Genomic DNA, 16,354 nt, shown 5'->3' on the forward strand with positions numbered 1-16,354 from the left:
TATCTGATAGTTTAGCCAGTATAAAAAATTCCCCCAAACCTCACCTTGAAGGAAGTATAGCTGGGAGCAAGGCTTGTTCCAGAGAAAGAGGGGCAGACACAGGTTTCTGACTCTGGCTTTCCAAATATTCCTGGAGGGGAAAAAACCAAACATTTGCTCTCATTGTCTCATTTACATAAACATATATAAAATATACTCAATCTTCAAAAAGTAAAAAAAGGAGTTGTTTCATCAAATCAGCTATGCTACAGAGAACTATTGATACTTCTTATATCCTAAACCATCTTCAGGAGTCCAGAATGACCAATAGGATGCTGTCAGACATGAAATTTAAGAACTGAAAATACAAAGAACAGAATGATGCTTAAGCAAAATCATTTATAAATTAAAGGAGAACAATTAACTTTTCTCACATCTTCAATAAATTATTTGACATTCCCAATATTATTACTGGTAACTGACATAACCATGCTTTATATAAAGGAAATCTGACAACCTGAGGGTCACATAATATTCAAAAGAACTTCAACCCAAAAGCAAATCATAACGAGAGAAAAGCTGTGCAATCTTTTTTTTTTTTTTTTAATAGTAAGAATGATGAGGTTCTTAAGAATTGGAAGCATTAAGGTTAGCAAGCATCTAGCACAGTAATGCGAATCTTTTAAAATAAAACCAGGAAGTGGAACAGCAGGAGCAGGACTCTGTCCCTGACCCCCTGGGTTCCCAACTCCATCACCCATCCTTCTTCCTCTTTAACCAATTGGAAAATCTTAGGCATTTACACTGCCAGGACCTCAGGGGCCCGGCAGTCCCAGGCTTCCCACGAGGAGAGCCCCACCCTTCAGAACACAAGGGACCTGGATCCCATTCGGTAAATCAGAGGATCATCCTAGTTTGACTAGGACCCAGCTTTTAAGGATTGTGCTTTGAAAATCTTCCTCTAAAGGCAATTTAAAAACACAATATAAAATATTGTTATATATTATAAAACAATATGCAAAAGTCTCATGAGTTTAAAAAAAATAGCAATAAACATTGAACCTAATGTCTCCCAAAGATAGATATTTACTGTTCTTTGTTAGCAGGTGTACTTTGGTTGGAAAATTTAGGAAATGACATTCTTGACATAGTCCTCATTTTCCAGGAGAAGAAACTGAGGCGACAGAAGCTGGACTAGAGGCAGGCAGGACCAGGGCCCAGACCTGACCCCCAGCTACCACAATGCTTTAAACAGCTTCATTTCAACAGACACTCACCTTTAAGGAAAATGGCTGTGCAAAATCCACTCTGACACACCCATAGTTTTTCCGTAACATTCTGATGACGCCTCTGGCCACACTCCAAAGGCTCTCGTTCTTCTTAGGTTTTCCCTAAATTCCAATTTTGAAAGAATGACATAAGATATAAAGCTCACACATATGCAAACATCCTGTTATCTAAAAAATAAAGTGTTTTGTTTTTTTTGTTTCTTTTGTTTTTCGTGGTTCATATTGAAGGAAAAAAAAACAAGAGCGAATGAACATGGGAAATAAGTATTCATTGACATAGACCTGTGAAAATATTTAGAATTCATAGAGTCTATAAGATGTAATCGTGTCATCAGAAGAGGTGATTTGGTCAATGAAAAACCAAACATTTAACACTAATTCATTCAGCACACTATTTATAGCATTCACAAAAACACAACTGCAAACTAACAGAAGGAAAAAATGACATAGGTTGAACAATATTCTCCAGTGCTCAGATAAAATAAGATGTCAAAGAGGTCACTTATCGGAGGCCTAATGATCACCAGAGTCGAAATACCTAACATTAGGCAGCGAGTGTCAAATCCAGCCCGATGGTGGCCTTTAAGCTAACTATTCATTCAGTAAGCACTTACTGAATATTTAACATGCATATGGCACAATGGCGGCCAAATAGTGGATGCAGGACTCAGATATGACCTTGTGAGACAGTCAGCGTGAGTGGAACACACATTCAGAACAGACACCTAACAAACTTGAGGGGGAATCTCAACAACAGGTACAGATGATAATCTGTGTCGATCACTTAACTTTTAAAGCCTCCAATTATCAAGGGTCCTTGAGCTGCTGACATGTTCTGGGCAGCGGGCCTGATATAAGCACCTTGCCCAACACTTCCACACTAAATAAGGACAACACTAAATTCCTCTGGAACTCTCCCAGTGCCGGCAGGAATGGTACATTGGTAAAAGCACTTTGGAAAACTGTATGGCAGTATTTACGAAAGCTGAACATGTATAGACATCATGACCCAACAATTCCAAACTCTTAGATACAGGCCCTCAGAATGCACATATGGTCATCAAGAGAAATGTACAGAAATGATCAGTCAAAATCCAGAACCCAAACTGTTTTTCTACAATAGGATAAATATGGCATATTCACACGGGAATACTATGAGAATAAACAAACTGAGCAAATGCAACAACAAGGATGAATCGCACAAACACCTGCCTGAGCAAAGGGAACCAGGCAATGAAGGGCACAGGGGGGTTCCTAGGGTCCTGATAGTATTTTCCTGAGTTCAGTGTTAGTTACAGGGGGTTGTTCACTCTGATAATTCAAGCTTCATCTTACGATTTGTGCATTCTTCTATAACTCTTACACTTACTTCAGTAAGAAGCTTATAAAAAAACATTACTGCCATTTCTCAAATTAATTTATAGTTGCTTTGTTGACAGGATCCCACCAGTCCTTTGGGCTAAAATTAAAAAAAAGTCTGCATATAAGCAGTAAGGTCTGGGGAGAAGCCACACAGCGCAGGCCCCCACACCCCCCAACCCCATTAACCCCGCAACAGAGATGGCCATAGTGCCAAGTGTTCTCCCACTTCCCAATCCCATGGCCACGGCCAGCACTGGCACATCTAGGCATGTCATCTCCTCCAGGTGCAGGTATGTACCGCATCAGCACCACCAGTGGGCTGAGGCGGGAGACGGAAGCTACTCCCCACACCACCCTGCCCTGCCGTGTTTCCTACAAAGCTCTAAAACCAGGCAATTCTAAAAGCAACAGACTTAAAAGCAAAGGGGTAGGCAGTCCTCTTACCAGCTGTTCACCATTGTAGTGACCTTCGATGATACGATCGTAGGAGATGCCGACAGGTATTATCAAGATGTCGGGGATGGTATTGGTGGACAGAGTATCTACCACCACTGACAAGAGTCCTGCCCGAGCGCAGGAGGTTTTCCCACTCCTGGAGCGTGTGCCTTCCAGAAAGATCTCCAAGAACTGCTGCTGCCGAAGTAGTTCCACTATGTGCTGGGACACCAGGAGAAAGTCACACATGAGTTCAAGACTGCCCAATTTACAGAAGGTTCAGCAAAGTAAACCTTAGCAACAAAAAGCAAAAGCCTACGAACTTCACTCCCGACGAAATCACTCACACAAATATTAACAGGGCAGCTCCTCTAATGCTGTATTTTGGTGATGATAAAAAGTAATCATCACCCAAGCGGCAGTCAATCAAATAATTACTCAGACAACAGTCTCTCTTCTTCCATCTACTGTGGTAATGACCATAACGGCTTCAAGGTAACTAGAGATGAGACATACCCCGTGGAGCAGAGCTCTATAGAGAACATCCTTCCGTCCATCTGGTGTTTCATCCAACCTCCGTCGTATGAAAAAGCCCCCAAGCTTATGGATCAAGGTACTAGGAATTCAAAAAGTTACAAAGAATACTCAAATTCCAAGTTACTTCCAAGCATTCCCCAGGTGACTATAAACCACGTGCTGCTGGTGCCACTGACAGCAAGCACGTGGGCATTTTCCCATTTTCCGGTCATGGACCTTCAGAACCTCACTCCATACACTGTGTCTCTACTACCTCGGCTCCCACCAAAAGAAGCCTAACTGACACATCACCATGCAAAGTCGATGCCACAGAGTTCAGAGGATAGTGAAATACTGCTGAATTTTAAAACCCTGCCCAGGCTCTCAAGACATTGACCGTTAGACCTCCCAAAATCTTCCTATGGCACATTTGCTACAAAATGAATGTGATGTTTCAGAAAGCTACTTTGGAGAATTTTCTCAAATAAATATTGTTCAGAGTGTTCTGTGAGATAAGGATACTTTTATCAAGTAAAACCATCCTTTCAAAACACGAAACAGGAATCTGGTTCATGTTCCTACTCACAGGAATGAAACATTTTTTCACAATCCAGGTCTCTTTCTGTAACACTGACTGATGCTCATGGAGCTTAAAATCACTCTCTGAGAGTAAAACCTGCAGAATACGTCCATATTGAATGAGACGAACCACCCATTAAAACAACCCACCCTGGGAAGTGGTTTGTGACCAAAGAAAGGTGCCAATAAACAGGCCAGGTTATCTAGTCTGTCACGTCTGAAGGACTGATGGGCTAAGCAATGACTGGCATAGAGTTACATGACAGGGAAGCTGAGTTAAGAGAAATTATCAGTGTTTAGCAAGCACTTCCAAGAGATCCAAGTTGAGAAACTGTAGAGCATGAGTACGTAAGTTATTCTGATTACAAAAGAGGCAAACTTTAATGGGGCAAGACTTCTCTAGAGCCCAGACTTTGCTCTAAATCTATGCCTACCAGCAACTTTCTGATGACTTTCTAATTCTGCTCCCCAGGTTCCTCGGTAATGGGAAGAGGTGCCCAGGAAAAACAAACTATTCTAGTCCCTGGAAAAGCACTTCTGCCCTGTGGGGTCATATCACACCGTCTGGTAGATTAGAGAGCTATTTGAAGGCGAGGTCTATGTAATCTGTTCACTCCTGTGTACAGCATAGCTGAGTATCAACTGACTTCACGAAAGATAGCTTCTCGTCCGTCGTCCACGTGAGTCTGGTTGGCCACAGAACTCGGAGCTAAGCAATTAGGATGGAGCTCCTTGGACTGTGAGGCTAAGGATCAGACTTCACAGCTTGCAAACCTGCCAGCCCACTTCCTTCAGTCACTCTAACATCTTCCTCTTATTCTCTACTACTTACAGAACTGACCTTACAGGTATTTTAAGCAATGATGTTTGAAACTGCAACTTCCCTAACCAACAGAACTTCCTCCTCACCAATTGCCCATTGGTGATCAGCTGCCCTACTTATCAGTGGTAAACACCTGGGAGTCTTCCTCCCTCCTCCCTCCCTCGTCCCCTCTCCCCCACTGTTGAGTCCCTCATCTGGACTAGCATTTGCTCTTGTAAATTCAACTTAGTAGACTTTTTAAGTCAATGCCCATCTCTGCAACAGCATTACAGTACTTTTAATTTAAGCCTTCATTACCTTTTGCCTGAATATTGCAATAGAGTCAGAATTGCTCTTACTCCCTCTAATCCAGAAGGAGTTTTCGAAATGCCAATATGACCATGTCATTTCTCAAGTACAGGATACACTCTGAACTCCTGGCTTATAAACCATTTGGCCTAGTCCTCACTACCTATGCAGTCACCACCTCCAGCCTCTAGCCCTCCAATGCATCCTACATTCCAACCCTACTTAATCTTCTGCCATCCCTGAATAAACCATGCTTTTGCATTTCTGCCTTGTCACATACTATTTCCTCTGAATGGAATGCACTTCACTCTCCTGAAAACCTTTAAAATACACACTTTCATGTGATACTGTAGTGGTTACAGGTTCTTAGCCCTTCTAAATTATAAGATGGAAGTTAACAGGTATACTTCTTCTTCACTACCTACACCATCACCACCATCCCACCTCCCGATGGCCAAGCCTGATACAGTAATTTGCTATCTTGTCTTTCTAATTGCCCTTTATCCATCTGGTAAATATTGCCCATAAAGTTTAGGTAGAGTTCACCAAGTATCCCATATAAAACACAGAAATAACGGTGATAGTCTTAATGCTTTTTTGTACATTTCAAAATTTTTACAATGACCGTGCATTACTTTTATAATGAAAATTTTAAAAAATTCAATGTCATGTCAAAAGGTAAAAAAAAAATTTTAAAAATCAGAATATAATCCTTTCCATACCTTAAATTACAAAATAAGCTCATCTTACCTAAAGATGGGGATGTTGAGGTTATTGCCCGAAGCAATGTATGGTGCTTTGATGTTGTGACAGAAGAGAACGAAGGTGAGCAGCAGATAGTCAATGTGGGATCTATGAACCGGTAGAAATATAAGCGGCAAATTCATCTGGTGAAAGGAAAATGCCAAATATAAGGTCAAATGTGCATTTCAATCATACTTTGCAATTTCACATTTGGTTAGAGTCACTCAGACACTGCCTAATCCGTGACTCATTCTTTAAAAACATTTTCCAGTAACATGAATTCTTTTAATTTAATATGTATCTAGTAAAAACAACTATAAAATTATATATATTAGAGAAGGAGAAAAGTAATAAAGACTTCAAGTTGCGCTCTGGCTGGTGTGGCTCAATTAGTTGGGCATCATCCTGTGCACGGAAAGGTTGCCGGTTTGATTCCCGGTCAGGCACATGCCTAGGTTTCAGGCTCAATCCCTACTAGGAGGCGTGTAGAAGGCAGCCAATCCATGTTTCACTCTCTCACATCTATATTTTTCTCTCTCCCTTAAAATCAATTAAAAAAAAACAAAACCCAAAAACATTTAAAAGAGTTCGAGTGGAGCCCACATGTGTCTGAGAGCAGCACTCATCATGTGGCAAGAGCCCAGGCTTTGGAGTCAAGGCTGATTCAGCCTGAAATCCCAGACAAGCCACCTGTTAGCCATGACGTGGAAAGACGTCTTCATCTATCTGAGCCTTTGTTTCCTCACTTATAAAATAGGGATTGTTCTACCTGATGTTCAGAATTGTTGCAAGGTAATTTCTAAAGGAATCCTGCATGGCTGGCCGGTCCTCCTCTACCCCACTGCCCCTCACACACACAGCTCCGCAGTTATCTTCTTGGAGGAAATCTCCCAGATGGGTTGGAAAGCACAACAGTATACAAGGGAACAATTTCACAAGAATTATAAATCACTCTTCACACATGGAGAAGATGGAATGACACATTCCCGTATTTCTTGCCTCGGTTGCAGCTTTAACCATCTCAAGTTGACCCTTGTGAATTTGAATGTTCCAAAAGAAGCTGTTGAACAGTTTTAGCAGCACCCATCCAGTCAGTCTGAAAGTAAAAACAAATTTAAACGTGTGTGTGTGTGTGTGTGTGTGTTGTGTACATAGTGCTTGAAAGTGACTCTGTGTGCCTGTGTATCTGAACTGTAGAATTAAACAGCTAACTTTGCATATGTGGTACTTATAAAAGTATCCATTTATGATGGACTAAAATCTTACATTTCACCTAACACTTAGAGCTAATAAACAAATGGCCAAGTGAGTATTTCAGGGAGCAGAACAACAGAAAACCAGTCCCTTTTAGACACGGGTATGTGAAACCTGGCTCACGCCTCATCTAGAGAGTAAGTATCAGCGGGAATGCAATGGCTGCTTCAATTAACAGAGGTAGAGGCACCTTAAAGCCAAGCACAGTGCTACTTCCATAAAAGACGAGTCTATAATAATAAAAGCATAATATGCTAATTAGACCATACGTCCTTCTAGATGAAGCCAGGGCTATAAGGGAAGCCCAGGTCCCCAGGGGCTGCCATTGGCTGTTGGGAAGCCCGGGTCCCAGGTGCCAGAGAGAAGCTGGTGCTGGCAGCCGGGGGAAGGAAGGCCTACTCTTGCACAAATTTCATGCATCGGGCCTCTAATAAGAATATAGAGAGTTGGGTGTGACATCAGACTATGTTACAACATCTTGGACAAGAGGAAATCCAATGGTTCCACCTTGTTGGCTCATAACAGAAGGCTCTCGTTGGAAACTTTCTGCCTTGCCTTTCATACCTGATCATTGCTGGTGAGACAGTGGCGACCATTTCTTCAAGGATCCTTTTGGCTCTCTTCCTCACTTTACTGATGGCTTTGGATTGCTGCTGAGCAGAGCCCTCAGGGTTTAATTCAGCAGCCACTTCTGCAATGGCATCTTGCACCCTGATTTGGAAGTGGAAAGACAGACAATGTAACTGGTTCTGTACTATATTCGGCACTTGGCATTTTGCTGTAAGTCACAAAACAAAATGTACCTCCTCTCTAATGTGTGGCAATATCTATATACATAAAAGCCTAAGCAACCGTTTGACCATTCAACTGGTAGCTATGATGTGCCCTGACCACCAGGGGGCAGATTCTCAATGCACAGGCATGGAGACATGGAACAGACCGATGAATCTCAGAGGGAAGAGGGGAGGAGAAAAGGCAGGAAGAGATTAACCAAAGATCTTATATGCATACTAGAGGCCCGGTGCATAGAATCGTGCACAAGTGGGGTCCCTCAGCCTGGCTTGCAGGGATCAGGTCAAAACTGGCTCTCCAACATCCCCCGAGAGGTCTTGGATTGCAAGAGGGTGCAGGCCAGGATGAGGGCCTCTAGTGAGATAATAAGCTCAAGTTTGAAGTGCTCTGTTTTGTTGTCTATTAAATATTAAGGCTATCATATTCCTAAAGCAATGAACCCCTCAGGACTCTGGGAAGCCTATTTAGGAATTTAATTCAAATTCACTGGGTAACAGCTAATGTGAGTTTGAATGTTCCAGCTATGCTGGGAGAGACACAAAGTTTGTACTCCCGCAGAAGAGAAAAAAAGGAAGACTGCCCATTGAGGCATATGATTCAGAGACATCTAAAACTCACTGTCAAGTAATGTCTAACTTTAATTTTGAGGGCTTAATTATCCTCATTAGTGTGTCTCTATTAGAACCATATATAAAACTCTCCAGGAAAGATGCAAGAGGGACATAAATATTGACAAGTGTTTTCAAATAAAACCAGTTAAGTTCAAAAAGGCAAAGCTTAAGACTATAGAGCACAGAACAATAAGCAGTGAGATAAAGATTCTATCCAGTTTAATAAACCTCTCCTCCCATATGACGTAGGGAAGAACGCATGAGGTTAAACCTCCTTAAATCACTTATGACATTCTAGGTACTAGTCAAAATACCTGCATAGAATAAAACATACTTGAAGGTTTTTACCTAGAAAACAGAATATGTAATAATCTAAGGGGGTTTCAAATAACTGTGTTTTCTCCCACCACTGCTACTGATGTTAGACTCCACACAGCCCCACAACTCATTAATATGAAAAGACCCCCACAGAACACTGATGTACCCTGAGTCCATTCTTCAAATAGCATTTATTTCAATCTGGCCAGGAACATTTTCACAAGTAATTGACGTGATTATTACATCTCCATTATTAACTATTCATTCACTCACTCATTCATTCATTCAATAAATATCTGAATATCTATTCTGAGCCACACCTGCATTGATGAGCATCTTTCAGTCCACCCCTGTCTCCAGCTACCCAAATCCAGGGAGATGCGGAACATGGGCCACACCAACCATGTGGAGCAGAGACCAACCTTCTTCCACATCCCCATGTTCTAATGCCTGATCTCCGCAATGATTCACTTCCCCATGCCACCTGAGTTCCAGCAAGCTCCTCCAAGAGCACGGACAGTATCTTAGCCTCTTCACTGGGTAACAGCTATGTGCGTTTGAATGTTCCAACCATGCTAACAATGACTTTCTAGTACTGCCTAAGTACACAATAACTATTTGACAGAAATATAAAACTCGCTTCTCTTTTGGCTACAAAATAGAAAGTGCAATGTCTTAAACATTCATATTATAGAACACTTAACAGAAAGTTCTGGAAGTTATGTGCACAACTGACTCCAACTTGCTTTTATGAGTTAGAAACCCATTCACTTGTTAGTCCATAAAACAAGCCTGCCACTCCCACAGGGCACTGCCCACCAAAACCACCTGCTCTGCCTGCCTTTCCTTGGTTTCCGTGCTGAGCGTAACATTTAACTTGGATATGCAAACATCTCTGGAGACAGAGTCCCAGAGCCACTACAGGTTAATTAAGGAAATTACTTCCTGGCTCCCACTGCTACCGCCCACCCAGGCCTCTCCCCCTTACCAAGGTGCCCCTGCCCTTACCGACTGCTGTTCAGTACGTTTTCTGCCACATTGGTGGCAAACATGCCTTTGTGGACGTCTCGCTCTTGAACAAAAAGCACGTAAGAAAGACGCCTTGCCAGCCATCCTCGGTGCCTGCAACGGGAAAAACTCTTTAGCAGAGAAGGACTCTAGGAACACTTAAAACAGCTGCTTAAAGTGCACAGTGGTCTCTCTCCTGTAAAAACAAGGTCTTGTTTCACCCACTCTCAAGATTGGGCTTCTCTTGTAGCAAATTCTCCCTAGAAGTTCAGACAATTTTACTCCCGATTTCTTTCATGTGCTCTCAGCTACAATTTAAACTTGGAATTTGCGTATTAATGCCTAGATCATGCTACTCTGCCAAATAATAAACCAAATGTATAAGCAGAAGAAACAAAAATATATTACTTTATTAATCCCATACAAAGAAGCAAATATGTTGGAGAATATATATATATATATATTTAGCTATGGGCTATAAAAGATAATTTGGAAGTTTTCATGCCACCCAGAGTTAATTTTCTGTTATTGTTGTTACAGTAATACAGCAATTCTTCTAAAGTTGTATTCTAGGCTCACGAAGCCAGAATTTCTTAGTCTTTAAAATACACACACACACACACACACACACACACACACACACTCAACATACGTAAGGGATAGGATATATTTCTAGCAATGACTATGTGTTATTTGGATGAGGGGTTGGGGACAGGTATCTCAGAATAAGAATACTACAAACTCTCATTATGCAATGATTTGATGCCATTCCTACTGAGTATATAATGCCTCATTATCATTTCCTCCATAATGATATTGATGTAAATGCAAGATTTCAATTATAAATCTGTCTATTCCGAAAAGAACCAAAAGGCCCTCGAGGGAGGAGAAGTCATCTGAGGGAGGACTGTTTATGAGGCACATGCTCCTCCAACTCTCTTTCTTCCTCCCTTCCTTCATCTCAATTCTCTGGACACTTGGCCCAGTATTTAATTCAGTGTTTAATTCTAAATTCTTTCTTCAATGAAAACTTTCAGAATCATTACCAGAATGTATAAAGTCTAACCTCTCTATGAAATCCCTTTTCAATGGACTAAAAGCTTTGTGTGTGTGTGCATATATGTGCGTGTGTGTGTGTGTGTGTGTGTAAAACTGTTCAGATTTTGCTTCATGTAAAGATTTAATATAACACAGATTTAAATAGCCAACTCAAATGCACAGGCAGCTTATCACATTGACGAGTTTCATTCTGCCTTGTCAATAGAACTTTCTTGTAACTGCCTCCAACTCAGGGCAACAGATAGACCCCTTGGCTTTATAGATTAAATGTTACTTTTGTAAAAAAGAGACTCTATGAGATCTCTTTTCTTAGGATCTTAAACATGTCTACCAAGGGAAAGAAAAAAAAAAATCAATGAACCAGGATCTCTCCTCTCACCCTTAAACTCGGGGGTGGGAGGGCACAAGGAAGGGGGAGCGTGGGAATGAGAAAAAAAATATGTCCCCTGACTTCAGCTCTATTTTTTTTTAAAATCTTGAATATATATGTCATGATCATTTACAATACAATCTCATCATCAGAATACGAGCAGAAAGACTTAAAATCTGAGTATTTGGATTACTTCATGGGTCAGTTTTTCATAGAAATTCAAGTACTTCTCATCACCTGAGCTTACCACTTCCCTATGACAGGCATTTACTCTTAGAATTATAAGAACTGGTAGCATTTTTGGCTGCTGTTCCTCTCATGCCTCAGAGACATTTACACAACCTTGCCACCCTCCTTCCTTATCCCCTCGCCTAGATTCACATAAAACAAAGCCTCCTTTCTCTCACTCTGGTGCCTAATAGCCTATCCCCACTTGCCTGGAATTTGGAAGTAAGAATTCTAAATAAAGTCTTAAGCTAACAATAAATCAAAGAATGTTCGCACCACGGAGGAAAATACCTTCAAAAACTCTAAATTGGCTATACTTTTTTTAAAAGTATAAAAGTTATTCTTTTTTTAAGTATAGCCATAATAGATCATAAGACATTAAAACCTATAAACCTCTCCCAGACAAAGCTTTATCACAATGGAACACTTTGGATGCAAAATCAATAAATGAGTAAGTCCAAGAAAGCTATAAGTGATAGCTACATGCCAAGAAAATATTTATTATGTAAGGACAGCGGTAGCAATAGTTATAGGTCTCTCAGGTGACTATACTGTTCCCAAATTTTAGATAAAACCTATGTCAGAAGCTCATATTCTATTAACTTTCAAAAACATAATGAGAATCATCTTCTAGTACATTGCTTATTACAGAGGTGTGGTTTTTTTTTTGAGATGCATTAGAAGTATAAGAAATTTATTTTTACCTGGTGTGAGTTTCATTGATATAGATGACATTCCGCAAACCCAAAGACGGGATACTGGGGTTGAAAAACTTATCCTATGTAAAACAAATTAAACAGAAACATAAATATACAACTGGATTGCTAGTGAAGAGCTCACATTACTAGCACTCGATAACTTTCAAAATTCAAGCATAAAGTTAGACAATGCTTCAAAATCAAAATATTGGAGAGAAACTGTTTTACTGAAAAGTACCTTTTAGCCTTTAAAGGTCACAAATTCAAAATTAATCCTTAACACCTTGCAAAGGAAACAGCACCTCTCCCTTTCTTGTCCCCCATCCCTCCAACCCAAAACAGGTAGCTTAAGTCATTGACAGAAATACTGGAGATTTCAGTGTTCCTAAAACTAGGAAACTTTAAAAAAAAAAAAAAAAAAGCAAAATAGGGAAATTAGAATCCTTCCCCCACTGAAGCACTAATCTATCACATGTTCCAAAATCAACAGGAGATTAACTACTACCCTGTTTCCCCGAAAATAAGACAGTGTTTTATATTAATTTTTGCTCCCAAGATGTGCTAGGTCTTATTTTCAGGGGATGTCTTATTTTTCCATGCGCTAGGTCTTATTTTCGGAGGATGTCTTATTTTCGGGGAAACACAGTAGTTGTATTTGAAAACTGTCAAGTGAGCAGGTACTTTCATATGTAAATGTGGACTTAATCTTTGATGTTCAAGGGAAGTGATTCATGGCCAGTTTCCACAAAGTGCAGAGGAAATACTTTCTATCTTGGTACTGACACTTTCTGTGTTAAGCTAGAATTAATACTATTGGCTACAAGCTCTGTCACTGAAATAAAACTGATTGTTCTGCAAATAAAATTACTAACAACAAAAAAGTAACATGTAGTTATTATTAGACTACTAAATCTCTTAATAATCTTGATACTTATGTGTCTGAACTAGAGTGCCTAAGTAAAGGAGCTGAACTTGATCTTAAACTTCTTCCATTACATGTTTACTTTAAATAGTTTTCGGTTGACAGTATTTTTATAGTAATTTTTTTTATATTTGCTACCCTTTCTCTGAAGTCCTATTTTCCTTTTCTCTAAAAACGATTTCACTAAGTACTTTTACATGTTTTATTGAGGGTACATTATTCTTTCTCAGCATTTATTTGTGCAAAGTGTATCTTTTGTCCTAATTGATAAAGTTATAGACTTCTGTTTTAGTCTTTTAAGCATTCATAATTAGAGCTATATGAGATGCTAAATTTTTAAAATTGAAAAGACACATAATATTCTACTTAAATCTTTATTGGTCTATTAATTTGAATGGCATTATTCCTGGCACTATTCCTGGTATTTCAAATTATTACAGCAAGACACTTGTGATTTGAAAGGAACATTATTTATATCAAGACATTCTTGAGTAGACCTAAATAATGCTCTGGTTTCTCTTCAGACCCTATAAATCTTTCACCTTTTAAATATTCTATATAATAAAAGCCTAATATGCAAATTGTCCCCTCAACTGGGAGTTTGACCAGAAGTTCAACCAGGAGGTGGAGGCACTTGGGCAACTGCCCGAGGTCCCTCCCCCTGGCCAGCCTCACCTCAGCCAGTGGCAGCAGCAAGCAGCCACTAGGGACCCTACCCATGCATGAATTTCATGCACTGGGCCCCTAGTTTAATATAAACTGCTTGGGTCCCACATGAATCTCTCCCAGGTTAGTAAATCCCTTTATCCTAGACCAGTGCTCTGCAAACTCATTAGTCAACAGAGCCAAATATCAACAGTACAACTGAAATTTCTTTTGAGAGACAAATTTTTTAAACTTAAACTATATAGGTAGGTACACTGTCTTTAACTTAATTAGGGTACTCCTTCAATCACACTGTATGTGCACGCCCACACGTGGTATTTTGTGGAAGAGCCACACTCAGGGGGCCAAAGAGCCACATCTGGCTTGTGAGCCACAGTTTGTCGACCACTGTCCTAGACTCAGAATTCTACTTCCTGACAAGCCAATTCTGAGTAGAAAATTCACACAAGTTATAAGCAATCTCTATACTGTAAACGACAAGACCTTAAATGGCATAATTTCTATGTCCTGATAACTGACCCATCTCAGAGAGAGCTTAACATCCAGGTACACCTTTTAATAGGTAACTCTACTACTTTAGGACATGGCCATGTTAGATTCTACCATCCTATGCTAATGCCTCTGGCACAATGACATCAGAAGCATACCTCTCACTTGATCTTCTCAAATAAATGTTGAGAAATGACACCCACACCATAATGTATAAGATTTTGCATGGCTTTTGTTTTGTTGTTTGTTTTTTTTTCCCACCAAAATATAAACAACAAGCCCATACATACTTTTTTAAGCCTTTACTTAAGCTATTAATGACCATTCTTCACTATCACAGAGTCAACAGACACCCTTCCCCCATCAGCCCGAAATAGAATGTAGCAAGAGTACAGCAAAGCCACAGGGCTGAAGAAGTTACATGAAGGTTCCCACAAACTCTTTGGAAGAGTTAACTTAAAGTACTAAGATCTGTTCTTCCCCTAAAGTCACACCAATAATCACTAAAGAACCCCAATCTCGCCTAGAATCAACGACTGGACCAACATTTAATGACTATATGAATGGAAAGAAAAGTTGAGTCAACATCAATGAATGAAGTCTATTTGGTATTCACCCAATACCAAATTCACACCAAGTTGGAGATCTACGCCACGTATTTCAAGGGTTTATTAAAGGACAACAAGCAATAGCATTCTTACCCAGCTCTGGGGAGTACAGGAATAACAACATCTTCCCACAAACGGCCTTTTCCGGCTCAACAGGCTTTCTTTCCATTTTAAGGTTGCAGATCTGAAGACAGTAGGTCTGAAACCATACTCACCCTAATAAATATTAAGGAAAAACTGGTCACTAAATGGCAACATTATACTTGTCGACGTGATCTCTAAAAACTAAGATATTTCAGATAGAAGGGAAACTGATAACATACTTTTCTTTGGGCAGTGGTATAATTATGTGTTTCTCACCGTGATTTTCATTCAAGGTACGCCCTCCATGATCAACACTTGGGACATGAGCAGAAGCTGAGCACCTAAGAATAGTAACAGCTGGCAAAAACTACAGTTCACTCAGAGCAGAGTTCAAGGGTTTTAAAACAAAGATGGAAAAAGGTCAAACAGCTTCTGAAGGTGTCAGAGTGAATAAAATCAGACTCCTGGATCACAACAGTCAATCTTACTCTCTCTTAAAGTACACATTCCCACAAAAGAATTACCAAGGCCTTATATAGTAAGCAAGTTGTTACAATACGGCTTAAAATGTTATTTTAAACATGTCATATTAGTTGAAATAGGGAAAACAATACAAGATAATGTATGCCCTTTGGATTTGGTTCATACTAAAATTTATTTTCTATTTTTAATATTTTAAAATAAACTTTATTTCCCATCACAAAATTTATACTTATTAGGTATAATTATGGAAAATCGATACTGAAACATTTGTACACCAGCTTTATAATTACAACACCCAAAATAACTACGAGTTGGTTTTTTCCCCTATGCAAAAGAATTTTGCTTTTTAACATGTCTGTAGTTAAATTTTTTACCCAATTTTTTCTTCCCAATTATTGATATTAACTTGGCTCCAGCATTTCCACCTTCATACACAACACTGGAATGAGCATTTTAGGTTGACAGCTTTCAATCCGCATCTTAAACTTACCCATTCCTCACTTGCATGCTTACAAGGGCCAACACTGTATTCTGATGAACTTGGCAGGTAAGAAACATCTATCGTGTCAAGGGTCAGTGCAGTATCCTCCATGTCACACGTGTTACTCCTAAGTCATGTGCTACAGAAAATACATATGCCATTTCAATTAATAAAGAATCCAGACAGTAAATAGCCGAACTCAAAAGTCTTACTTCTATGTCAAACTCGCAGCCCTCGGCCCTCGACCCGAGGGCCACATGCCTCATTT

General features: G+C 39.9%; 1 protein-coding gene across 4 annotated transcripts in view; it reads right to left on the reverse strand.

Moving 5' to 3' along the window:
* Positions 1 to 16,354, reverse strand: part of GPAM (glycerol-3-phosphate acyltransferase, mitochondrial) — a 51,326-nt gene that overhangs the window by 13,886 nt on the left and 21,086 nt on the right. For all 4 annotated transcript variants that reach the window (XM_084904032.1, XM_084904034.1, XM_084904031.1 and 1 more), the window contains exons 2-12: positions 16,096 to 16,225; positions 15,132 to 15,254; positions 12,360 to 12,433; positions 9,999 to 10,112; positions 7,834 to 7,980; positions 7,015 to 7,111; positions 6,022 to 6,158; positions 3,582 to 3,681; positions 3,075 to 3,287; positions 1,257 to 1,370; positions 45 to 130 (exon numbers count right to left, since the gene is read on the reverse strand). In XM_084904032.1, coding sequence (XP_084760158.1) covers positions 45 to 130; positions 1,257 to 1,370; positions 3,075 to 3,287; positions 3,582 to 3,681; positions 6,022 to 6,158; positions 7,015 to 7,111; positions 7,834 to 7,980; positions 9,999 to 10,112; positions 12,360 to 12,433; positions 15,132 to 15,254; positions 16,096 to 16,197 — 1,307 coding nt within the window. In that variant the 5' untranslated portion in view covers positions 16,198 to 16,225. The remainder of the gene's footprint in view (positions 1 to 44; positions 131 to 1,256; positions 1,371 to 3,074; positions 3,288 to 3,581; positions 3,682 to 6,021; positions 6,159 to 7,014; positions 7,112 to 7,833; positions 7,981 to 9,998; positions 10,113 to 12,359; positions 12,434 to 15,131; positions 15,255 to 16,095; positions 16,226 to 16,354) is intronic.

The sequence above is a fragment of the Pipistrellus hanaki genome (genome assembly GCF_964339955.1).
Source record: "Pipistrellus hanaki genome assembly, chromosome: 14".
Classification (NCBI taxonomy): domain Eukaryota; kingdom Metazoa; phylum Chordata; class Mammalia; order Chiroptera; family Vespertilionidae; genus Pipistrellus; species Pipistrellus hanaki.